Source organism: Anas acuta, chromosome 13 (genome assembly GCF_963932015.1).
Source record: "Anas acuta chromosome 13, bAnaAcu1.1, whole genome shotgun sequence".
Classification (NCBI taxonomy): Eukaryota; Metazoa; Chordata; class Aves; order Anseriformes; family Anatidae; genus Anas; species Anas acuta.
This window is the reverse complement of record NC_088991.1, coordinates 11,261,494-11,287,189: the sequence shown is the minus strand read 5'-3', so window position 1 is coordinate 11,287,189 and position 25,696 is coordinate 11,261,494. Positions and strand designations below refer to the sequence as shown.

The window sequence follows — 25,696 nt, the reverse complement described above, 5'->3', positions numbered from 1 at the left end:
TAGGGAGAGATGCTTTTCCCTCATCTATAATTTGTTGCTAGATGAATATATTGAAAACAGAATATCGAGAGATCTTGGGAAACTAATGGGAAATAACTGAATAAACTTAGCATGTTTTTCCACTGGGCTGTAGGCTTTTGTATCACAATGTCAGAGGGAGCATGCAGGGACTTTGAGATGGTTCCACAAGAGCTATGTGGTTTGTTTTGCTTTGTGGTTTAGTACCCACTTGGCCAAAGCACTCACACCTGGTCTGACTCACAGATGTAGTCACCTAGCATTGTACATGTTCCTTTTTTAAGGTGTGATAGTTCTAGCTCACAAAATTCCTCCTGCAGCTTTTTGTTCTTACACCTTGCCTTGGCTTTCTTCCCTGAGCTGTTGATCTCTGTTGGATGCTGCTGGGGGCTGGCTGGAACTGTGATAAAATGATTGGTGAAGGACATTTACGTGAGAGGAACAACAGAAGATCTCCATTATGGCACGGACAGGTTGCAGTGTGAATGCCTGACTTGTGCCATGGGTATGTCTTTGACCAGACCTCATGTATTTCTCTGGGAAGAGTGACGTATGCAAGGCAGCTGGTACTGCTCTCCCAATTGGGAAGTTTTGTCTCCAGCTCAGCTCTGACTTAGGTAGTGATTTACCCTGCAGGGGATGTAAACACCAAGAAAAGCAGAATAATGTGAGGGAAATGTCTGTGTTTCACCTTGCATCTGGAAAGAGGAAGTGTCAGAACAGAATGCCTTAGGATGTTTGTCAGGGCCAGTAACACATAAGAGGCACAAACCAGCCCAGCGACAGCCTGGGAATGGCTCACTTTCCCCACAACCTGTTTTACTCGTGTGTGTGATGTGTGACAGAAGCTATTGCAAAGCTGGCTTTCTGTGTTATCGTTGTACGTAAGGCATGTATCACCTTCCTTGGGCCTTTCCTGGTGCAGATTGATGAAGAGCAGGAAGCTTATGGGAAAAAAAAAAAAAGACATTTTCCAGCAGTTGTGAAACACAAGTCACTACCTGGTTTCTCCCTGGAGTCTGTGCCTGGGCTTGGAAGAGCATGCTGACAACCATGGGTGCACTCTCTTGTCCGCAGTGGTTGCTTTCTCTTGGAGCCCTACAGACCTGTTATGACATACGTATCATCTAGAAACTTCATTTGGGGTTACCCACCATATGCCCTGTGGATTTCACACCATGTGCAATATGCATTAATAAGAGCCCATGCTTTTCCCCCTGCCCCTGTACAGCTAGCTGGAACATCTTAGACCTGATGGCCTTCAGCAAAATGATCTGATTGCAGATGTGCTGCAGTGTCATTCAGGAGCCAAGGTAGGAACCTTCTGCTGTGGTTAACCAGATGGCTCTGCCATTTCATGCCAAAGTTGTCTGCCTTGACACGTGGTGTCCTGTGCCTTGATTTAGAAGGCACTCAAGAGGCCTTAGTCCTCTCAGATAAATGGCTCAGCTTGGAGCACTGTGGCTTGATGTTCCTGAAGCTGCTAATCCTAATTAACAGCTTTTCTGAGTCCATTTTATACCACTCTAGCAGCCCAAGTGGGCTTTAAAGTGAATGGAAATGACCCCATGGAGAGCTCTCTCTGGAGATGTTGCTATGCCGACCTGCTTACAGCGACTATTAAGGTTTCGGTTGCTCTCTCCCATCCTGGAGTGTTGTTACTGTCATATGGGCTCAGATGATGCCAGAAGTGTGGCTGGGATGGATGAGACCTGGCCTCTGTTATTTACTTTTTTTTTTTTGGAAGATGTGGGGAGAAAGTGGGACAAAAAAAGTAAGAGGGGTAAAGTCATGGCAGACAATGAGATAAAGAATCTGCAAAAGGAGGAGAAAAAAAAAAGAAAAAAGAAAAAAAGCTGCATAGAACTGAGATTCCTCTGGAAAAAATGGGTCAATTTTCTCATGCACAAGTTTTTTTAAAAAAAAACTTTTTTTTTTTTTTTCCTAAATGCACATCTTCACTGAAGGTATGCAGGCAATAAAGCATTCCTCCTGGTTTCTTCACCCAGTGTGATGGGAACACTGGGAGCTTAGACATGTTCCCTGCAACTTCAGTGCACCTCCTGCTCCTAATGGGCTGGCGTAGGTTGTGCGGTGCTGTCAGGCAATGAATGCCATTTCTCCAAGAGGAGTTCCTCTTGCTGGGAAGAAGAGGTCATGCCACCTCTCTCCACTGACACATTGCAGCAGAGAAAACCAATATAATGCTGTGGTGTAACAGTCATCTGGACACAGGTCTGGGTTGGCAGCACCCATCCCAAATCCTGCTGGGATTGCAGAGGTGGAATTGTTTCTGTCTGCCTTCTTGCCCTGCAGTACAGAGCTTGAAAAATTTTGGCTGTGCTCATTCTCCTAAATCCAATCTTCCCAGAGCCCATAAATCTGAGATATTAAGAGGAAGACATTACGAATATATTTTAGCAATATAGAAAGTAACGACTTAATATAGATTCCCCCTCATAATCTCATGTTTTTAACATTTAGAGAACTGTCAAAGCTTGAAGTTCTGAAGTCATGTAATGTGTGCCAGAGTGAGAGAAAGGAGGTTTTCCCCTTCTGGGATGGTGAGAACTGAGGTTGCAGAGAGTTTCTCCCCTTCTCAGTCCTGCTAGATCATGAACAGACGTAACTAAAGACCACTGGCAAGTAAGGACCATGTGCTGTGCCTGCTCTACTTTTTCTAGGGTTGGGCAGAGAAATGGTGCATTTCAGCAGAAAGGGAAGAACATCTTGTTTTATCATTGACCTCCCTTTGTATGAGGCACCGTCTGTGCAGCCCTGCCATGCTGGCCTGGCATTAAGGAGAAAAAGAAATTCACTTGAGAAGTGGCCAAGAGCTTTGGGACCCTTTGTCCTACGTGGGCCTGGCTGGGGCAAGCAGGCCGCTGGCAAGTGCCAGGGCACGTGGGCAGCCCGGCCTTGCTCAGAGACTCAGCACTCCCTTGCTGCAATTCAAGTAAAAATAACAACACCTCCTGTTAGCACTCAAAAGGTGGAAAAAAAAAAAAGAATAAAAAAAAAACACGTTAGAAACACAATGATTTTATAGTTTGAGCACTGGCAGCAGCTCCTGGGCCTAATGGTTTCCATGACAATGGGGAGGCCCTGCCGCGGCCCTGCTCCGCGCGTGGGAGAAATTGTCCTGGGGATGGCAAAATGCACACTGATGTACCGGGAAAACTCCGGGCAGCCCGGGAGCGGTGTGGGGCAGGAAGGAAGCCAGAAAACAAGACCCATCCCTAGACAGGCCCCATGTGATGCTTTCTGTATTAGGATGATTTTACTGTAGTGTTTTGGGGGGAGAGCTTTTTGATTAGCATCAACACTCCCTTTCTTTCAAAATTCCCCCAACAACCAACATTTTTCCCCAATTTAGAGTAAGAACTTTTTTTTTTAATTATTATTTTTTTATCCCCCCACACTCCCACACCCGGGGAAATTAAAATATTAATCAGCTCCTGTAATCACAATGGGCGGGGATGGGGAACAACCTGTAGTCTTCTTGCACCATGTGGATAGACAGTATTCTTGGAGACAGATAGTCCATACTGTTGTTTATTATCTATAATAAATATCATCCCAAAAACTCAGTTAAGGATCAAGCCCTAGAGTACTAGGCCCTGTACAAACATACAATAAGAGAGTCCCTGCCCTGAAGAGCTTACAGTCTAAAAATGGTCCCTTATCTGGTATAATTTGGAGGGAAGGATAGGAATTGAAGACAGAGATGTGAGAAATCAACTTTTTTTTTTTTTTTCCTGACTTATTTCTTCTTCTAAACAAAAGCCATAAAACATAAATGCTGAGATAATCATTTCCAGTTCCCCTCATTAGCCAGATGTTCTCAGGCTGTGTCCCCTGGAGCGAGCTAGTCAGACTCTGGTAAAAAGGCAACATCTGTCCCGGTCTGAAAGATGCTACAATACCACAACCCACCCCACTGTGATGACAGAAGCTACAGCATGCAGGGAAAGGCAGGTGGCTGATGCAGTTTTGGGAAGGGAGCAGTGGGGCTTGGCTCCCCCTGCCTGGCTGAGCAGGGTCATGTGTGGCTGCTGAGTGTCTCTGTGCCCTGAATTCCCTACACCTGTTTTCAGAAGACTGGAGCTTTGCAAAGTAATTTCAAAAAATGGTGGATTTTTCTTTCTGTCTTTTCTTGGCTTTCCTTTTTTGAGATATTGTTAAAACTTAACAACATGCTTGAATTCGTGCATGCCTTTATTTATTGAGCTATTTATGATGGGCACAGATTTCCCTAAGCCAAAAAGCCCCCTCCCTCCTCCTTCCCCAGCCTTAGTAATCAGCTTCCTTGTGCTTCAGCCCACGCTAGGCTATTTTCCTCTGTCAAAGCCTCCATCATTGGTTAAATTACCTAGGTGTGTGTTGGCTTTATCTTTTTTTTGGGTGAAATCTTATAATCTTTCAAGTCTACTTTGCCCAAGTCCCTGTCATCCTCTTAGGCTGCTTGTACACTGTGCTTCTCTCCTGACTCATTTTGTTAAAGGTCTAATTTCAACGTGCTGCTGCTCTCAAGGCTGAAGTCTTTCCTCTGGTGTCCATGATGATCATCTCTATCCATCAAGGCTCCCAAGTGCTCTGAGGCTCCAACGAATTGGAGATGTTTGGACTCTTTTGGACATGTACATTGAATTTCCCCTACAGCAGTCCCTTCTTGCATGTTACCTTTCCAGATTTTGCTGTCTGCGTTCACTGCAGCCTACATTGCCTGCACACCTTTTATGCCATAGTACTGTTAATGAGCATACTTGGCACAGGCCCTGGTTTACCGCCAGGGCGTCCCCTCCCACACACACACCAGCAGCTGCCTTCTGACATGTGGAGACACGCTTCACTCAGAGGCTGTCATGTGAGCCAATTTTAATCTAGGATGCTCTTTCCTTTTGGCTCCCCATAGAGATCACAGGTCCCTGTCTAATCCAGCTCCCTGTCAGTGTACAGTTGAGTCATAGGAGGCTTTTCTATTGCCACATCTAATAGCACTTTGCTATCAGGAGCAGAACATCAACCCGCCTGGCTGGGAGTCGGCACTGTCACCCAGCAGCCCTCCTTGTCTGGAAGTTGTTTTGATTCTTTTCTTAGACTTCTCCCTCTCTGTGTCTCTCTCTCTAAAACATTAATTTCCTCTAATTAGAACCTCCTTAACAATTCTTTTTCCCCCTCTCCTCAGTTAATTTCCTGTAATTAGAACCTCCTTAATAATTCTTTTGCTAAATCAATTTCCTCAGTTAGAACCACCCGCCATAATTTCTTTCCATCCTTTCAAAAGCTGTCGGAGTAGCTAAGCAAATTATGCTTCTGGGTAACCTTTATCTCTTACTTGGTATTTTAAAAGAACTGTAACAGGTTAGACAGGCACAATTTCCCTTTCCAGAGCTATGCTGGTCTGACCCCATTAGGTTATACTTAGCTGAGTGTTGTACTATTGTATACTTAATTAGGCGCTCTAGCTGTTCCTCTGCAACCAAGGTAAGGCTGTATTTATGAATGAATTAAACATGACACTTCATTATTCAGATCAGATTTAACAGTGTCAAAATCCATCTTTAAAACAGATCAAATTGCTGTCTAAGAATACATAAAACCTCCTGCCCGTGTTAGATGTCCTGCAAGCGAGCCACTCCTAACTTTTCTCTGCAGCCATGCCTGCTTTCTTCTCACGACAAGCTTTTTAAGTAGCAATTGTTTCTAATACGTGTGTTTTAAAAAGAATGTTTTTGTTTGCAATTTACACAGTAAGTAAATATTAATGTCACATTGCTTTTCACAATCATGCTGTGGGCACATCAGCAGTTGGTATCAATAGGGAGGCAGCTGATGTACACATTATGGACCTTGATTTGCCTTTCCACATTATACAGCTTCAAAATACAGTTGAGTCAGTATTTTGCATTTTGCTAGCCCTTTTCCTCAGGGTTGCTGATGAATCCTATTGCAGTGGACAGGGTCCTGACAAGCAAACGAGACCACTAGGAACCATCTCTTTCTGTCTGAGCTTCCTGAGAACTACACACTTGCTCCCCTTCCTGACGTTGGGAAAAAAAGGTGTAGGAATTGGTAACCCTCCAAGTGGAAGGAGCCATACAGTTTTATTGAAATCTATCTTTTCTTTTAAATATATATATATTAAGAAAAAAAAAAAGAGAGAGAGAAAAAAGAAGAAATCTGAGCTGCAGGAACTCTCTCTCCCCACCACTAGTAGGTGCAGCACTGATGATAGCGTTCCCTTCTCTAGTACCGCTTTCTAAGGTTAGCACCTATTATCATGCACAGATCTGATGGTTTCAACAAGTGTCCTTGTGAAAGAGAGCACTGCCTCTCTGTGATGCATGGTAGAATAGGGCCCTGCTCACACGAGACAGGCCAAAGACAGCTACCACTCAATGGACTTATGAGACTGCTTCTGGTCTTCACAGCATAAGGAATTTTCTACATGTTTTGGCTACGCTAAACATAAGTGGCATACCCCCTGCTCAAAGTCCTGATCACAAAGCAGAATACCACCACGGGCCCTGTAAAAGTCTGCTCCAGTAAGGCAGATAGGCACTCCAAACTTACGAGGTGCTTTTCACCACTGTCTGAGGAAAAATGCCTCACTGAGTGGATGCCTTGGTTGCCACTTGGCACAACAAGTGAAGCGATCCACAAGCAATGCTCCACAGATATCCTCTGGGGAGCTGGTGGAGGCTTTCAGCTACTCCATTCTTGTCTGTGCCACTGTCAGCTTTATGGGCAGGTTCAAAACATTTTCACCAAGCCCAGCTACTGTGGGAAAGCTGTATTGCCACCCTTGTTCACCCTGCTCTCCTTCTGACCTAGAAGCCCCCAGGCAAGCCTCTAACACAAAGTCTATTCTGGTCGAGATGGTTCAGAAGTTGTAAAATCTGCTTTATTTCCTTTGCAGACTTAGCTATGCAGAAAACTCCATTTATAATCATTTCCCATGAATTTTTGCAGTGGGAGTGGATGAAAAAATTAAACATTAAGGATTTAGTTCTTGACAAAATCCCTAATGTTTTGGGGAATAGAACTTTCTGGGCAATCTTACAAGGAGTAAAATGCTGGTGGTGCTGGAGAGAGGGTTTTGGGGAAGGGAAGATTATCTAAAAAGATAGAATCGGGGACTAAAAAAAAAAAGCCATCTGGTTCTTCTCAGAAGAGATGAGAGAGCAGGATGAAGGAATTCACCAGGCTGGATTGTTCAGAATGACAATCGACTAAATGGAAGAGACACTGTCCTCTATGCTCCTTGAAAAGCCTGTCTTCTGGCTTCCAGTCCGTTCCAGCTGAGAAGAAAGGACAGCTAGAGATAGAGATACGCAATCCAGTAGACAATGTTGAAGAGCAGGAAGGCGGTGGGGAAGAAGACACGGGAATAGGAGTCCAGGCGGGAGATATGGATGCGGACCCTCCCCTCCCGCCACATCCCTGTCTGACAGTCCTCAATGCAGCAGAAGAACCTCTCACATTCCTTCCCTTCCAGGCACGGGGAGCCAGGGTCTTCATCTTCATCATCCTCTATCTCTGGGGGCCAGTGCATGATGTTGTTGATGTTGATGGCAGTGAAGGATGGCATCACCTGTGCGCCAGCAGGTGGCTGTAATGAAGAGAGAGAAGTGGGTTAAAGAAAAAGGCAAGAGATCACATTTTAGACACCCAAATTTATCCAACTGGCAATTAGGCAGTTCATAACATAGGCACAGTTCAATGGAGGGAGGTGACTGATCACCCCCTATCTCTGCACCTGGTTGCAGATAACCACCTTGGCATGCTGTGAAGACTTGGCAGCTCCCTGCATGAATGTGAGTTTCTTTTCTGGCATCCTAGGGCATGGCTTTAGACAGCAAAGAGCTACTTGCTCTGATTCCCCAGCTCTGCCACTGCTAGTCAGCAAAGGGGCTGTTTGTTTTCAGCTGTGCTAGCCTCCTCCTTCATTCCTCTGATCTCAGCGATCTCTGAAGGCAGAGCACACAGTGCAGATGTCTTCTGGTTGCTCTCACCTGCTTGGGGGCACCTCCTTGTTTTCTGGGAGCCTCGGTGTTGTTTTGGTGTTGCTTTGTTGTTGTTGTGTCTCACTTTCAGGGGCTCTGACCCTGCACAGATTGGTCTGAGGACTCTATGAACACAACAGAGCCCACGCACTAAATAACTTCAGCAGTTTCCAGCACAGGCTCAGGAGGGATATTCCTAAATGGCTTGGGGTTGTAACAATAAGCAGCTCTGCTAGCCCCTTCAACCTACCAGCCTGGCTTTCCTGCTGTTGTGCTCCAGTGGTTTCTTGTTTCCCACCAAGTAGTTGAGTGTAGCGTACTCCATGAGAGCTGCGAAGACGAAGATGAAGCACACAGAGACAAAGAGGTCCATGGCTGTGATGTAGGAAACACGGGGAAGGTGCTTGCGGGAGATGGTGCTCAGAGTGGTCATCGTTAGCACGGTGGTAATACCTAAGAGGAAAAACGAGCTGGTTTGGGTAATGAAGAAGAGCACTTCTGTCTTCTGCATGCGCCCAGTCCCCAGGACACCTCTGTTTCCCTTCTCCTGGGGGAGAGAAATGCTTCTGGTTATCTTGTCCCCTTTTTTTTGCTCTGCTTAGCCAGACTGTGGTCCTGCAGTGACCTCTGACCATGCTCCTGTGTTTTTAGGATGTGGAGGAGCTGCAGTAACTCTTCCTGCACTCTAGCACTCCTCTAAATCCATCTGCCACCCATTTCTGTGCTCACCCCAATGGCTCTGGGTAGGAGCACAGCAAGAGCTTTCTGTATTTTCCTGAGGTGTTTGCATTAGCAGCTGCGATGTGACTTCCCATACATTTGAAATGCCAATGGAACTGGTCCGGTTTATGTCTCCCTAACGCAGGCTGACGGGCTTCAAATGTGCTGGGGATCATTTGTATAAAGTACAACAGGGGCTGCTGAGAGAATACATTACTCTTGATGTGCGGAGGTCACTTCCCACTGAGAGGGCCTGCCTTCTGGGGGAGCCTGCCTCTGATTTTTGAGACGGGCACCACAGTGGTGTCTTTTTGCCTCTTGCTGTTCATTCCTTCCCCAGCCAAGGACCATGGCATACCCTCACCTCCATTGGAAACAACACCCCAGTCCCTCTCCTGCCCTATTCATGGACACGAAATGAATTGGTTTTGATGGGGAGGTGGGGAGGGCTGGTCAGAATGGATGGACTTTGAATAGCCCTGCCTGATGCTGACAGCCCCTCTCCCTCCCTGCAGAAGCCTGCAGGCGGGATGGGAATACAACCTCCAATTAAAGGGAAAGTCAGCAGGGCTGGTGGGAAGGGCAGCGCTGGGAAGCAGAGCTTGCTGCAAAATTCAGATACAGCCAAAGAGCTTTAAAGATTTGTAAAGCCCTCTCCAGCTCCTATCAGAGCAGGATTCAATCAACATAAGCTTTATTCTACCTCACAGAGCAGATTGCAGAGCAGATTTAAGCAATAGGTAGATCTTCCTACCAGGCTTGCAGCTCATGCCAGAGCTTGGGACTCTGTGGATATGGCAGAGCAGCTTTGCTCATTAGCCTACAACCTTCATGTCACTGGACCTACTGAGCCCTGGGGAAGTCACGAGGAGACACAGAACACATGCATGTGTCAGGGGCCAGCATTGCAATACCACAGCGCACTCCTTCCCTCTCCTTTTTGGAGCATGAGAACACCACATTGTCAGCTTGGAAAAAGCTGTGTTCAGGTCTCAGATCAAGAAATGGTAGTCATTATTTAATATATAATTAGAGGACATTGCTACAAACAGAAAGATGCAGGAGTGGTACCCTTTATTAAGCTGAATAACTCTCAAGTGTTTTAGGAGTTTCCATACTCCAACACTCAGTCTGCTGCCCTTGCAGCAGTCAGCATGCAAAAGTCTGTCTCTTACCCAGAGATGTCCTGGCTGGTGTAGAGTCTCTCTTGATCCAGAAGGAAACCCAGGACAGGACAACAGTCAGGATGCAGGGAATATAGGTCTGAATGGCAAAATAACCCATACGTCTACTTAGGTCAAAAGAAACTGTCATCACCATGTACTCCCCTAGGAAAAAGGGACAGAGACATTGGAGTCATACCACGTGGCTTCCTAAAACACAGGAATAAGAACACTTCAGAATTTGCAGTGTTTCTGTGGCCACCTGTCTGGCAGGCTGGCTCTGTGCCTGCCTGACTTTCTGGCTTTGTGACCAGTTTAAGAACTGATTTTGTGCTTGCCTAACTGGCTGGTTAAGTGGCCACAAGGCTGCATTTGTACTGGCCTTGCTGTGTATCCAAGCACACTGAACAGCACACCGTCTGGGAAAGTTTCAGGGAAGAAATTGAAGAGAGTACTCAACCTCAGCTGATCGCTGCAAGGGCTTCTTTTTTTATAGAAAGCTATTTAGCTGTAGCAGACTACATGGCCTGACTTGTCAACTAACTACCTGAGCCGCGACAAAGGAGACGTCCTTCAATCACTTCCACTGACTCTGGTTCTACCCTTGGAAAAGACATATGGTGCTACACATCCTAATTGCTCATTTGGCAACTTACAGCTGAGGTTCGTCCTCTTTTTTCAGAGGCTCATAGTGTGTATTGAAAGAAAGCAACCCGACAGCTCTGGAGTTAAGATGGAGCTTGCAAGCAATTACCAAGAAAGAGAATTACAAACATCAGACAAACACTAATGCATTCAAGACACTTTCACTGCACCACTCCTATTCTCAGTTTGTGCTGCCCAAGTTAAAGGCTGGCTGCCAGTGTTGGCAATAGCAACATTCTCTGGATGGGAGAAACACTGCTTGAAGTTGCTCCTTCAGAAGGCTGAAAAATGTAAGCCAAAATACGACCCCACCTGAAGGAACCCAAAGAGGCTTTCCTCAGTTGTCTGTGGGAAGGAAAGGGGATGTGAGGAGGAGCTGAAGAGCCCCCATCCCCTCATTTCTTAACCCACACAACACTGTTTCTGGCTCTTAAATTAAAATTCAGGGGTTTATCAGCCCCACACCACTTTACATAAGGAAAGACTGAGACAGGATTAAGACCTGCAAGTTCTGATTTCTCCATCCGTGTTCCAGTTACAGTCACCCAGGGATCTACACAGCATGCCCATACTCCAGCTAGAGGGGACCTGAACTCCATCTCCTCTCCATTCTGACCCTTTGATTAGGGATTCATTCACATCAGCATTGTCACCCTACAGTTCACAGATGTCTGTAGTTCCAACCTACACTTGCTTCAGCATCCCCTCACCTTTCATCTCCATTACTTCTGCTCCTTCTAGCAAAGGTCCATCTTTTCATTCCCATGTTCCTCTAACTGTGCTCTTGTGACCTCTCTTCCCACCCACGGAGCTGTCTGGTGACTCCTCTGCATCCCGCGAGGTCTCCGACACAGTGCTGTTTCTGTGGGCTGTCTCCCTTTGCCTCACCTGCCCCAGTCCGGAGAACTTCCGAGGTGTTCCTCAGCCCTGTGAAGTCAAACTGGTAGAGCCTCCAGGTGCGCTGGTCAGAGACCTCAATGGAATAGCGCCGCCAGCGATAGACTATCTCCTCCCGTGGGTAGCCGTCTGGGAAAAGGGGCAAGGACACAGAGTGCATTATAGAATCATAGAATTGAATCACGTAGGCTGGAAAAGACCTCTGAGATCTTCGAGTCCAACCATAGAAGTTCAAAGTTTTGAGTCAAACCCTGATTACACAAGCACTTGCATCTCATTCCAGGTGCTTTGCTAACATGAAGTTTTCAGGCAGGTGTTTCTTTGGTCAGATTACCTTAGGCATCCCCACGTGCAATGGGAGCAGGGATTGCAGCTCCCTTTGGGGGCCACTTTGAGTCGTAGGGAAGAGTAAAGCAATGCTAGAAACAGAGCCTTTCTAAGTACTTCAATGGTGGGAAGTAGACTCGGACTCTCCCAGCCTGAGATCTTTTAGGGTTTCAGCATCCTGAGGCAACAAGGGGCTACCAGTCCTCATGGCTACTCTTCCTTCCCAGGCATTAGCACACCAAGAATACAAAGCTGCCAACATGAGAAGAAGCATGGCTGGGTCTGCTCCAACGGTCTCTGCACCTCTCACCCTGGGAGCTGATCTTTGTAAGGTGAAGAAGAGGTAATGCACCCTGGGTTTGCTCCATGGGGAAAGAGACCTGGCTCCTGTGGGCTGGAGCTTGGCTTCTCCTAGCTTTGGCTTTCTTGGCAAAGACATGAGCCTACTGTCAGGCAGGGACCTCAACACCTACAAGCAAGCTCCTCCGAGGAGGGAAGGAGCAAAGCTTGGCAGCTAACTAAAAGTGTGCTTCTAATTATCAAGAATGGATGGCATGCACTGTTAATTAGCGAAGGATGAGGGGTGGCGGGAGATGCGGTGGTGTTATCTCCTCAGCATGCTGCCTCCCTCTGAAGCACCTCAGTGCCATGTGAGCTACATCGCTTCGGTGGCAGGGGAAGTGGGAGCGGCCAAAACAGGGCCACCGTGACTAAATCAGATTTCCAGCCAACGCACGAAGGCAGGAATCTCTTGGTGCAGAAAGGCAAAATTACCAGTGGAGATGCGCCAACATCAGCAGCCCTGTCTACTGATGAGAACGTACAAATGGGGACTGAGGGGGTGTGTGTGTGTGTGAGCTCTCCTCCTTTTAATTGCCTTTGGTACAGCAAGTGGGCTTCTCTCTGAGGGTGGTGTCTCCCTTGGTCTGGAAAGCCAAGCTGTTCCCTTGGGGAGCAGAGGAGCGATGATGCAATGTAGCACTTGTGTTGTTGGTCTGCCAGCTGAAGGGATATATCACGTTTAGGAGGTCAGAGTGACCAGAAGGTCAGTGAAATAAACACCTCCAACTGTCCGCCCTAATTAAGAAGAAACCCAGAGGTCTGTGAATCTGCACCTGAATAACTGCTGGCCCAGGACTGTGGGGATGCTCCAGGGAAAGGTGGGTAACCACTTAGAAAGAGGGACATAGAGGTGAAAACGTAGCTAAAAAGGAAGATGGTTTCCTCTGACGAGAGTTTTACTCTACTCAAATTTCTCTACTTGCCTTCTAAAACTATTTCTGAAATATGGATACTCACAACTAGAGAAAACCAAAGGGCAGGAGTGAGTGTCCATTGGGAAATTCTGCAGCTGCAGCAGGCATTCAGCCTCGATCGTCAGCCTGAGAGAGAAAAGAAGGAGAGAGAGGGAGAGGAAGGCTGAGATTTTGTGCTGGTGAAGGTGGTTTGATTTCAACACCATAATGTGACAAAAGGATTCTCGCTTCCTTGAAAGAGAGACACTAATTTGTTGAAGATCAGTCTGTTTGCAGGAACATTTCAAAACAGCAGCAAAACCAAGCATATGTTTGGATATTTTCAAAGTGAGGAAAAACATCCAATTTTCACATTCAAAAAGGCTTTTTGTTTAGTGAGCTTTTCAGATTCATTTACGAGAGTGGAAAATTATGGGAACTAAAGCCAAAAGTTTATCATCAAACCAAAATAGCTGGAGTGACCAACACAAACATTTAAAGGATTTTGGTTTGGGAAACCTGTAATACTTTTGACCTCTTTATTGGTATGATACAGAAAAATAGTTTGCTTTTTTTGGGGGGACCCTTTGTCTTGGAAGAGGAGGCCCATTCTGTGAGCAGTGCTAAATGTATGATAACATCAGCCCTGGGAGGCATCTCCACTACTCTGCCCCAGGACAGCTGGATCTCTCCTCTGCCTTGATCATCTCCCTGGTCCCTCACCTCCGCAGGCAGATGAGGTGCCTGCTGCACCTACCTGAGCGTGTAGAGCACTTTGCCATCGTTCCAAATGCGGAGGAGCTGATTAGGAGTGGTTATCCAGTGGGAATCAGCCCGCTTGGAGTTCCTAAAAAAGGTGTCTGGGATCCAGATGCGGCTCACCATGTTGGTGTTCAGCGTGAGGGCCTTCAAGGTGCTGTTGAAACGGAGACGCCGGTCGTACCACGTCTGAGCAAAGAATATATCAATGGTGTATTCCTGTGGAAGAGAAGGAAAAAAACACATTTCTGAGAGGGATGCAGGCAAAGCTGAGCCCTGTCCCCTGGTCTGGAGGCCACCGGTTTGGAGTCACAGCCAGAGCATTTGCCTCTTTTGAATTTGGGAGCTGGTGTTGGCAACCACCGACAGCTTTCCTAGCTCACCTCTACCTCAGGGTTAGGACACGCACAGCGCAATTAGGCAGGCCCAAGCACTCTGTTGGCTGGTGGGCTGAGCTGTAACGTGTTTGGTCTGACCCACGGATAGCCCAGACAATATGAGCAAGGGTTTGGGTTTCCTCTTGCTAGATAACACAAGGAGAACACTCCTGAGCACAGGCACGGAGGGGCAGGGTGCACAGTGGCTGAACCCAGTCCTAAATTAGGCTACACATCTCACGCATAGGCAAGGAAAGCTGCTTGCCAGATTATCCAAGATAAGATACAAAAATTATTTGTTAGTAGCTCAGCAGTACACGTAGCAATAGTATTGGTGTACATAAACCTGCTGAAAATCAAACCTTTGAATACAGAACTTATAGTGTAAATCATTTATATAAAAACTTACAGCATTTATACTGTAAATCACTTTTATATAAATCTGAGGCACTAAGGGTTCCTGGGCAGATACCCCTTGCTGAAGATTAGAAAAGAAAGGTGGGGAGGAGCTGCTATGGACCCAGCTCTTTTTTTTTTTGGTGCAACCAGTTCAAAATTTGCTTGAGTATTTTGCAGGCAGAAAAGAGAGTTTCCACCAGACTGAGAACCTTTGGTTTTGGTGAGAGGCAGGGTGTCTGAGCTCACCTAGCTAGCACTGGCTCACTAGTTCCCGTCTGGATTGGACTGGCACTGGTCCACATCATTAGCCCACCGTTCTGCTGCTTGCGGCCGCTGCGAGTCAATTTGCTCCTTCCCCTCTTTTCCAGCCTGCCTGAGAAGGTGCTAATTAGTGCCGTGCAGGAGCACGTCTGGCACTCAGTGGCTGTCTGAACCAGACCCCCAAAATCCAGGTCCACCAGCCCATACTGAAGGTTTTCACCTGCTTCTGCCAGCTCCTCTCTGACTTGGACTTTGCTCCCTTTCACCCCTGTTAAACAACCACGACCACAGAGGCATCATTTCCCCCTCTCCTGTGTGCAAAGACGAACAAAGCCTGACTTGCCATCTCCCTCCCACTCTCCTCGACCCTCTATTGATTTATCTCCGTGGAATTTTTATGACCGCAGCATGTCCTCCCTCCGCTGCTCTCACTGCTGGTTCGGAGCTGGCTTTCTCAAACCGTGCCATTAAAATAGATGTGGTGCTCTTAGGACGCTCCCCTGGACATCGTGTCCTGCTTGGGGGAGGCAGAGCAGGGCAGCGCATGACTCCTGCTTCATTTTCCTTGCCCTCGTTCCACTGTCAGCCAACCGGTGATGAGTGATTGCTACCAAAAACGTCCCTTGCATAGAAATGAGATCATGAGAAAATAATATTTGCCATCAGGCGGTCAATTCACTCTCTAGGGTGATACTTCACCCTGGTTAGACATAGGGATGAGCCAAGGTGATGGGGATGAGGTCCTAATGTAGCTCTAAACAGGGACAGATGCTGCACATTAAGCTAAAGCATAATAAAAGTGATGGCATTGTCTCCACAAATGATTCAAAACAGATGTGAGGAGGCACAGCACTCCCTTTCTGAGGCACAGAGCTAGGATAACGGCAGCCCTCAAAGCCAGGCACATATCCACCCTCCGAACACAGGAGGTGGGGGGAGCCCACTCCTGCATTTGAGTGCTCTGGCTTGTCCTGGGTGCTACTTGGAGGCACGTCTTAAGATGTGAAACAGTGAGATAGAGCCCAAAGGTGGGCAAAGAAACACTGGAACAGCAGGGACAAGATCGCATAGTAGGAGCCCAAGAGCATGACATTGAAGGTGAAACCTGACTTCATTCTGCTTATGGGCATTTTCTTTTTCTTGCCAGCTGCTGGGGCCAAAATAACACAACACCTGACATATTCTCCCCTACCTGGGCAAACCCTGCTTGAGCCAGTATAAGCTTACACCGCTCCTCCTCAGGAACACCTCTGGTGTAGGAGAAAGCATCGAAAACTGCAACGATAAATCCAGGTTAGACGCCACCATCATTTTCACCTCTTAACTGGAACAACCTGTGAGAGCTCAATTCAGAGCTGGCTGCTCAGGTCAGAGGCCCTGCTGTGAAATTCAGTAGTCAGGTCCAGGATAACCAGTGCTAAAGTCCTGGGAGAGCTGAGGGTCAGATATCCCAGGGTTTTAGCACTTGCTGTCAAGCCCAGGCTTTCAGAAGGGATCAGCATTAAAGAGCTCCTCTTGTGCCATTGATAGCCCGCCTTTGCAAAAAGCACAGCACACAAGTCATTCAGCTCCTCTGTAAAATCTGAGCTGTTATTGTCACTGTCCTGTCGTTTGATCTAATTTTGGTGGCTATTATAAGCACAGTTATACACGAGGAAGAAGTTATTGGCTGAGGTAGGTGCCTTGCCTTTATGCAAGGAATCCTTTGGGAGATGTTGGTATTTACAAATGGATTTTCATTCAGAATTAGCCAAGGCAAAATTTACACGCATGCCCTGGCTTTTGGCAGTAATTCCTTCTAGCTATTATTATTCATAATTCATTGCCTTCCCTGGATGGCCAGATCTCTGACCCACGGATAACGTGCTTGCCATATTCCTCCTCCTTCCGAGGAGCCCTCCGTGGATACCTTGGCTAGTGAGGGGGGCACTCTGCGGTCGTATGAGGACCTTCTGACTTTATCTCCGTGTTATCAGAAGGCTATCACTTACATGGCTGGCTGCAAACTGCCCAAAGCACCAGCTCTGGGCAACAAAAACAGTTTGGAGAGATGCTTTTCCTTTGCACAGATCCTGCCTCAGAGATCTCGCACACTGTTTCGGTGAGATGCATTCCACAGAGCTACGCACCCAGAAAGCAACCTGCTGCTCTCCTAGGGACTCGAGGGCAGGATGAGCTCAGCCCTAAAGCTTACAGAGGTGCTGTTTGTTGAACTCCTGCACCTGCGGGTTCTCTCTGGCACTGCTTCATTCTCAGGCATCAGAAGGACACTTCTCTATGCCTCAATTTCCCCATGTGGAAAAAGGTTATTGTCAAATACGCCCCCAACATTACCATACCATCTGCTGTGTGGCACATGGAGGCTGTTAACTTCTCTGTAACAGCACGGGCTTTTTAGTTCTTTCAACAGAAGGAACTAGAGAAAGAAGAGGGATCATTTTTGGAGTTAGGCTGTGCCATATGGATCACGTGTGTAGTAGCATGCACATGTTGGCATGCATGCCATCTTACACCAAACTTCAGTCATAAAATAACACAAATTGCCAGTAAGGCAAACACTGAAGACTGCCTACCCTGAATACTATCACGTGAGTTTATCTGAAGCCAAGGAACACCCTGCAGCATCAGCATTGCTGGCTGTGTGGGCCTGGATCCAGCTCAGCCTTACAGCATGTCCCTGCTGGCTCTTGGGTACCCTCATCACCTGGCACTGCCGCACATCACTGATCAGTCCTCGTTTTCCTCATGTGGATGGCACAGATGCTGATGGAAGCCCAGTTTCAAAACTAAAAGGTAAAATTTCAAAAACATTCAACAGAAAAAATCAGTCCTGAAAAAGAGCATTTGGGGACATAAGGGGGTGTCACATAAATACAGGAATATTTAATCTGGGAAAGAAAAAAAAAGTCTAAGTGAAAAGCTATGGAATTTAATTGTGAAAAGCCATTTAAGAGAAAAACCTGACATTTTCATTCCCAGCAGCTCTACTTAGGATCAAGTCCCACCCTGCGTTCAGGGATGATGTGAGTTAAGGCCATCCAGTTTCAGACTAAGAGCTTCAACTCACAGGGTTAGCACGACACAACCTGAAATCCGCGTTTTGTTTTTTCAGGTTACCTCGTACACCAAATAAACAGAGCTGCACAGTGCCAGAAGATCCCTGTGTTGTGTAATTTGCAAATGGCTCAAAGGATGTTTGTGTGTGTAATCCAGCTGCCACCCCTCAAGGGTGCAATTAATGGGGTACAGAGAAATTGGCACCCTAAAGTCCCCCTGTATTCATCTATGAGATTCTTCTGTTTTCTTTAAGAGCTCAACTTTATGACAAATGCCAAAGAGAACGGGAAAGCCACAAGATGAAGATGTCTTCCTAAATAAGGATAAAGTTAAGGATTTAAAGATTTTTTTTTTTCTACTGCACTTTCATTTAATAGCAACAAGAAAACCTCCAAATAGAGGAGACAGAAATCTGGAAACAGGTTATTTCATTTTCCTCTACTTGAGAGAAACCTTGAAAAAATCCTAAATAACAGCCAGGATGAGAGATTAATACCCTAGCCAGTCTCACTCTAGCTTTTATTGTTCTGATATTTTTCTCTGTTTGTGGCACCCAGTTCCCTCTGCACCTCCAAGCAAATCCCTGGTTGCAGTGCAATAAAGCAGGCTGCTTGCCTGGGAAGCACAGCGAGTGTTTCGGTGGGCTGATGTGAACCTGGTGGGTCCATGCTGTCACTTGATAAAACACTTGCTAAACAAAGCAACTATTTCATGTAAACCCCTCGGGATGCTGCAGTTCAGTGATATCTCAGGAGTTACTGGAGGAGACCCAGGAACGGGATATATTTCCCTCAAGGGCTGGTGGGTGTCCCTGAGCAGCTCAAGGCAAGCGAGGAAGCTTCTCTTTTGGGCCGAACCGCACTGAGCAGCTCCCCACCCACACAGCCTTGTGCAGGCGAGCGTTTTCCTCTCCACGACATCCCACGCATCCCTCCCTGCCTGCAAACAGATCTAACGGCACCTGGGCTGCTCGCCGCAGCCAGCTCCACGTCACGGGGAACACTCAAATGGTCTAGAGAAACTCTCCACGCCCTGAGAACTAAATAAAAAAACCTTATTTCAGAAAACTCTTCGAATCTGGTGCACAACTTCTTGTCCATGCAGGGTGTGGGCAGACATGTGCTTCTGGCATGACACACGCAAGCACTGGTAAAAGGCAGTGAGCACAAAGTACATGTGCTAACAGCACAGGGAATGCCTGCCACTGAGCTCTTCAGCCAGAGGCAGTGTCAGGCTTCTCTCAGGCCTGCCACGGACCCGCCAGAGATGTAGGACACCCTAGAAAGCATCCCTTTCCCTGCTCTGGGACAGGTGCTGCTCCTCAATGCAGGGTGTGCTGGAAAGGAGGGAATCAGCCTCGGGGGCAACAGGGCTGTACAAACCTCAGCGTGCAGGGAGGCTGAGTTTTGTCTTCCCAACACAAAGAGCAAAAGAACGAGAGTCGAGGTTCCATTATGCCTGCAAGATCCTCCTCCCTCCAAGTGACACCCCGGAGAGCTTTCTGACCGTGACGCCGTGGTGACTGGGGGAGCTCACAAGGACAAAAGGAGCAGAGCTCTGCCGGTCTGTGTTTTCAAGGTGACACGCTGAACTTCCCATCTGTTTCACTTCTGCAGCAACACCGGCAGTGCTGTCCTTGTCTGAATGTCTTTCGCCTCTGCCCAGGGAATCTCAGTTGAGACACTGTTCTTTTTATAATACCAACTTGCTGTTAAAAAAACATCACCATGTCCTGCGCTCTTGCCAGGAGCCTTCAAACAGGACTTGCTGCACATGCTATGCTGCCGACTGCATACTCCCTGGTCATGGCTTGCTCACCCTTGGAGTCTCTGCAGATGGGAACCGGACCGGGCTCTCACATCCAAGTGCTGCCCTCTGAGATTTCTGCCCGCCAGGCCCCCCACACCTCTGCTCATGCTGCTCCCACACACGTGCAGGCAGGGACAGCATTCCCAGTCACTGCTTGACACAGAGAGACCTACACGTTGAGACACCCTTTCCATGGCACAGCTCCCTGTCCTGTTAAAGCTTCCTTCACATAAAACTGGCAAAGAAGGTGAGGATGAACCATAGAGGTACCAACTCCACAACACGTAACCGGGGTTCTGACATTCCCCGGTGCTGTAGAGCATCCAGGGCTGGCAGATTAATCGTTTCCCTGGCACAGAGTGCCCTGAGCATGTTTGAACGCTAGCTGCTTGCTGGCCACCCCACTTTGGAGTGCTAACCAGGAAAAGCACGCTTTTGTAACAACAGCCAATGACCCCAGCGTTTTTCTTTCCCCCAAATCCTTCCTCCTGAGCTGTTCCCCTGTAACACCACTTACTGCCCTTCAGCAATGCTTCTCCTCACGTGAAACCCCTGAGACAGCTGCTGATCTCCGTGGTGCTTGTTCCTCTTTTCGTGGGAGCACAGCCTGGCACACGGAGCCCGGCACCGTGAGCCCCAGGGGCGTGTGACCTAGACGTGTGCATTTTAGCATCTGATTAACAGTCATTACCCAAAGGATCAAGGAAAGTCCTTGAGTCGAGACATGACATCAGCCAGACTCGGGTTTATAGAAGCACGGTCTGTCTGCACTGTCCCTGACGAGGTTATTATTGAAAAGGCAGAGGCGCAGACACGGGATGCTGTATGCAGATGGGGCAGAATTAATTACAGGGGAAGATACTGAACACTTCAGTGAAGTATTATGCAAAGCACCACAGGGAAGGAGCTGCCTCCTTTCAATTTTTTCCCACCACCCTCAGGACAGAACATGGTCTGGGTGGAAAGTTCTGTGTGAACACCTCCTGATGCACACCAGGACGCAGTCCAGTTACTGTGATCTCCAGAAAATGCCTGGGCTGCTTGCAAAGCAACGCCACACATACCCAAAGTCTTGTCTGCCCATCAAACCTTGCTGATAAATGCTGAAATGCTCCCCACGATGCAGGGCTTGAGGCAACTGCGTGCCAGAGAAGAAAGCAGGTGTGGGGGGAGAAGAGGTGAGGACAGAAGCAGGTAGGATAATGGGAAGAGAATACCTAGCACTTTGAGCAAGTGCTCCTGGTTATTTGTCCTTTATGCTGATGAGGTGTTTGACAAGACAAAAACATTTCCTTTGAAAGGGCTAGAAGAGAAACCTCACTGCATGCTATCGACACCCCAAGGCTGCTCCTTCAGCACAGCTTGGCAAAATTCAGCCAAGAAGCTGGAATTCCTTTAACAGCACCTCCCATCCTCAGGCTACCTACCACGATAATAACGAAACACCCAACCAGTTGCCTGGTACTGCCCAGGACGGGGGAGCAGCTGCTGCAGCGCTGCCTCCCCAAGCCAAGGAAGGGCGGAGGTCCCGTGAATCCCCCGGGGTGTCCTGTCTTAAAAATTCATAGAGGTAGAGAAGTCCACTATAGACCTCTGTAAAGGTCCAAGCACCTTTCCCATGTCTGGTCAGAGACTTAACAGCCCAAACCTGCTGCCCAGTTCCCTTTGCTGTTATTTCATCTTCCCAGGGCTTCTTTGATTTTCTCTCTTTTCCCTTTATGCCCCATCCTACTCTTCCTCCTTCCTCCTCTCCAGGCCCCCCTCAGCCTGTAGCTCACCACCCTGCCTCAGCAAGAGGCATTTCCACCCTGCCCGTGCTCCACCACGAACAGAAACAGCACACATTATAACGGTCCTATTCAAGCATCACACAGTTTCCCACCCCCTTCCTATCTTCTTATAGGACTTTGCTTCATCTCGTAAGGCTGCAGGCTCTCCAGAGCAGGGACAGCTCTCTCTGTGGACTGAAACGTGCCTAATGATCTCAGCTGGATGCCAATTGTCATGCAAAGAGAGCAGTCCCTCCCACTCCAGGCTTAGTGATGAGAAATCCCTTCAGAAGCCGTGCTTTGAGACCAAGACAGAAGGAAAGGGTGGCAGGGAAAGGGAGCTGTAAGGGCTTTGTGGATCAGAGCTGGGATCAAGCTCTGTGGATCAGAGCAGGGAGCATTCTCCCAGCACAGGAGTCGCATGGCACGGCACAGTAGGGTGCAAAACCAGAGGGGGTAAGGATGGGTGGGCAATGTCAGGCACCCAAGAGAGAGGTGCATGTCCCAAACCCTGATGCTGCACTGTCCTCTCACCAGAAGAGGTGAGCACCCCTGCTGCCCATGTCCCTGGGTTGCTGTTCTTTGTACAGAAACGCCTGTGCTGGCCAGGAGGAAAAACAGTGTTGGCCTGTAAAAATCCCTTCCTACCCCTCACCCTCCAGGTAAAAATAAATAAATCAAAGAAAATATCTGTGGAAGTTCTGCTTTCACAAAACGGGAGGGGTTGTGCCCTCTGCACAGAGCATCACTCCTGGCGCTGTTCTCTGCTGGCCCAGGATGAAGAGGCAGCGTGTTCTGCTCCACTGACTCTTTCAAGGAAACCTGTTTCATGTTGTCTCTCATGCCCCCTTGCTGTGCTTGCCAGCTTTCTCTTCTGGCCCTGCCAGTTCCTCGATTTAGCTCCTTCTCCCTGCTTCATTTAGTTTGTCCTTTCTCAGTTCTTCTTTTCAAGCTACTGCAGAATCACGGCCCTTCCTGCGCATGGAGATGGGATGTAACAGGCACAATATTCAGTGTTTGGCACCAAGGCACAGAGAGGTTCTTGATGCGTGTTGCCTCTGGTCACCCACAGACACTGAATCCCGAGGAACAGCCTCTCCTGCACGTTTCTTGCAGGCAGATTTCACACCAGCCTTTTAGGGGAGATGGTAGGATGGCTTCATCTACTGAAAAAAGTTTTGCTGAAAATAAACTAAAAGCGTCAAAACCTAAAATGAATTACCTCAACCGTACCATTTCATTTAGAAGCTTTTTTTTTTTTCCCCTTACTTAAACTAATATTTTGCCCTTACCTGGTTCATGTCAACTTCTATTTTCAAACACTCATTTTGATGCTTTAGTTAGAGGACACCATTTATCAATATATGGAGATCAAATCAGAACAATCTGAGGATACGAAGTAAATGTTTTGATTGTCCATAAACCCATTTTCCCTCAGAAATGCTGAGGAACTTTGGTCATTTGTCCCAACTGGGGGAAGAATGCAAGTGATACACCCCAGATGGTGGCTGTGCACCCCCGACCAGAAACCCTGGCCTCTCAGCAGCACACTGACTTTGCTCTTACCTCCTACACCTTAAATATCCAGAGCTCTCCTGTGCAGAGATCTAAAGCCTTCAGCTCAGATAAATCAACCCTGCCTTAAAAATAATTCAGCCCACCAAGTGACAACTATCGGTACAGCTCAGAGCCTATATCTTTCAGATTTGACGCAGTAGCACTTTCCCTTTGACTTGGAGGAATCAATTTAATGAGGTTCAGAGCACAGACCAGTACCAGAATCAAACACATCCTTCCTGGCCTGGCCACAAATACACGTCTCGGTGCTGAGATGCTGAAGAGCAACTCCATCAGCTGACACTGATGTGTTTGCAATGACGATGGCTGCATCCGTGCTCTCCTCAATGAGCTGCGGCTGTGTGGCTGCCCTGAGCCCATGTCCCCCAGGCACATGCAGGTGGCATTCCCACCTCCCAGACATGGGGGCCATTGCCCATGCCTGTGCAGCCTGGAAAAGCCTCTTCTGATGTTCTGGCAGAGGGCAAAGCTCCTACTGAACCGAGAGACAGGTCACACTGCAGCTCGGGTGCCAGCACAGGGGATGTCCCTGCAGCCCCCTGCCCTGGCTACAATAAGAAGAGAAACCAAAGTGTGGGACCTCTGGAAAAGAAGACCCAGATGCAGCTGCTGCAGTCACAACCTCAGTTAGAAAAGTTTTCTGGGGGAAAGGGTGAGGAATCACACATCACAACACTCCCAGGTCGTGCCTGCGAGCACTCAGGCTGACCGCAGCGAGCATCCTTGAGGGCTCCAGGCAAAAAAAAAACAACTTATATTAAGACTGGCTGAAGAAATTACAGTTTTATCCAGAGGCTGGCACTACATAAATGTGGAATTGAGCCATTGCTGCCAGCAGAAGGCCAGAAATCATATCCGTGGAAGACTTTGCAGAAGCCACTCACTTAATTACATGTGTTGAGTTACCCCACATTGCCCGAGGTCCGGAGGCCACTGGAGCGAGGGGCTGTGTGAGGCACCTCCTTGCCAGGGCTGATGCTGCAGCGTAAGGAACCTGGCTGAGAACAGCCACCATCCCCATTTAGCACCTGCCTGGGGAGCACAGATGTTAATTAACTTTGGGGCTTTGCTCTCCAGAAACGCCTCTGAAGAACAGCACGTTTCCCCCCAGGAGCAAGCTGTCCACATTTTCTTATTTTATTTTGCTCCAAATTTTAGAGGGGAAAAAAAATAGCTTTTTGTTCATCTTCCCTGATAACAGACTCCTTGTGTCTTCTGCACAATAAACAGCCTATAAATAAAATACCAACATGGATGTCACACAGAAAATATCTGGAGGGGATTAGTGTATGTTCTGGATAATAAATGGAGCCAGTTGAATTATTCATAGTGAATAAATCAGCCCTTCTCTGGTTTGGGAGCAGACCCTGAAACTTGTGGAAGCTCTTGGGGTACATTCAGGATGGGAGAAACTCATTTATTTCATTAGACCTGCTGTGTGGCTCTCGGTTTGTCCCACAAGTCATACAAGATCAGTGCTATTCCTCAGTGGCCTCATGGTTGTTTTTTTTTTTTTCTTTTTCTGAAGGCTATGCCAAACGCTGGCTACAGGAGGGATGCTGCCCTTCTCTGCATGCCTGGCCTCACCACGTGAATACGAGCAGCTACATGGGCAATGGTCCCTTCTCCTGACACCTGGGCATGCGGGATTGGGCTCAGGTGACCATTCCCAAATGTCAAGGAGTCAAGAGAGACGAGCCCTCTCCAAGCACACAAGTATTTGTGGAGCTGCTATAAATGTTCCTCCAGCTCCGGCTGGGAGCTGCGCGGGGCCGTCACTCAGGCGTGGAAACCAATGGCCAGAAAAAGCCCCGGGGCCCTTCACAGCCATTTCCCACCACTTTAAATTTCCGTGATATACATCTTCATCACGGACCAAAACCCGACCTTGCTCATTACACGAGTGCACATCCCGTGCGACTCCGGGGGATTTATGCTGACACCCGGCCCTCGCTGTGTGCTGGGCAGGCCGAGGGGAGCGCACAGCCCTCGGCACAACGCTGCTGCGTGCTTCAGGCATTGCCATCCATCCCAGACGTGGGTGCTTCTGGGCTATTGCCTCCTAAACAGATGAATTGCGAAGCGTGTTTAAGTCCTTTCAGTTGAGAAGTGCTGTGCAACTGCTGGAGTCTATTATTATCGAGGAAGGAGGGGGGAGGTAACAAATTTCCTTTACCTATAGGCTTATCTCGTGCTCCAGAGCAACACATTCAAGCATCTTAAAAAGTGAGCCATTTTCATTTCATTTCCTCCCTACTTATTCCAAAGCAGCCGAAGCTAAGTATAATCAAGACTTAAGTGTTCCTCAGAGCCAGACAATTATTACCGGTCTCGGTTTCCCCATCTATTAAGAAGAAATGAAGATATTAACCCAAGCCTTGCAGCGGGACAGCAGGGCTGTAACCCGGGGCTTCCCACAGCAGCTCCAACCCTCGCTGCCTTCCAACAAAGCTCGGCTGCCACTCCTCGGGATGCGGCTCTGCTTTGGCGTGGAGCTGCTGCTAAGTGCCTAAAGGCTCTCAGCAAGGGTGGCTTAGCCCTGCAGAGCCCAGCTCCCCTCTCGGAGATCTTTGCTGGGACAGCTCAGCCGCTCACAGGCAGCTGCCAACGTGCCGCACGCTCCGATAACGCGGCACCGCCGGGGATTTTGCTCAAAGAGCCGCGAGCCAGCCT

The 25,696-nt window shown here is 48.0% G+C and overlaps 1 protein-coding gene across 4 annotated transcripts in view; it reads right to left on the bottom strand.

The window, feature by feature from the left end:
• Positions 1–3,559: 3,559 nt before the first annotated feature.
• LOC137863692 (gamma-aminobutyric acid receptor subunit gamma-4) overlaps positions 3,560–25,696 on the bottom strand; it is a 31,666-nt gene continuing 9,529 nt past the window's right edge. For all 4 annotated transcript variants that reach the window (XM_068697058.1, XM_068697059.1, XM_068697060.1 and 1 more), the window contains 6 exons: positions 13,772–13,992; positions 13,079–13,161; positions 11,444–11,581; positions 9,923–10,075; positions 8,278–8,480; positions 3,560–7,633 (listed from right to left, as the gene is read on the bottom strand). In XM_068697058.1, the coding sequence (XP_068553159.1) occupies positions 7,340–7,633; positions 8,278–8,480; positions 9,923–10,075; positions 11,444–11,581; positions 13,079–13,161; positions 13,772–13,992 (1,092 nt within the window). In that variant the 3' untranslated portion in view covers positions 3,560–7,339. The remainder of the gene's footprint in view (positions 7,634–8,277; positions 8,481–9,922; positions 10,076–11,443; positions 11,582–13,078; positions 13,162–13,771; positions 13,993–25,696) is intronic.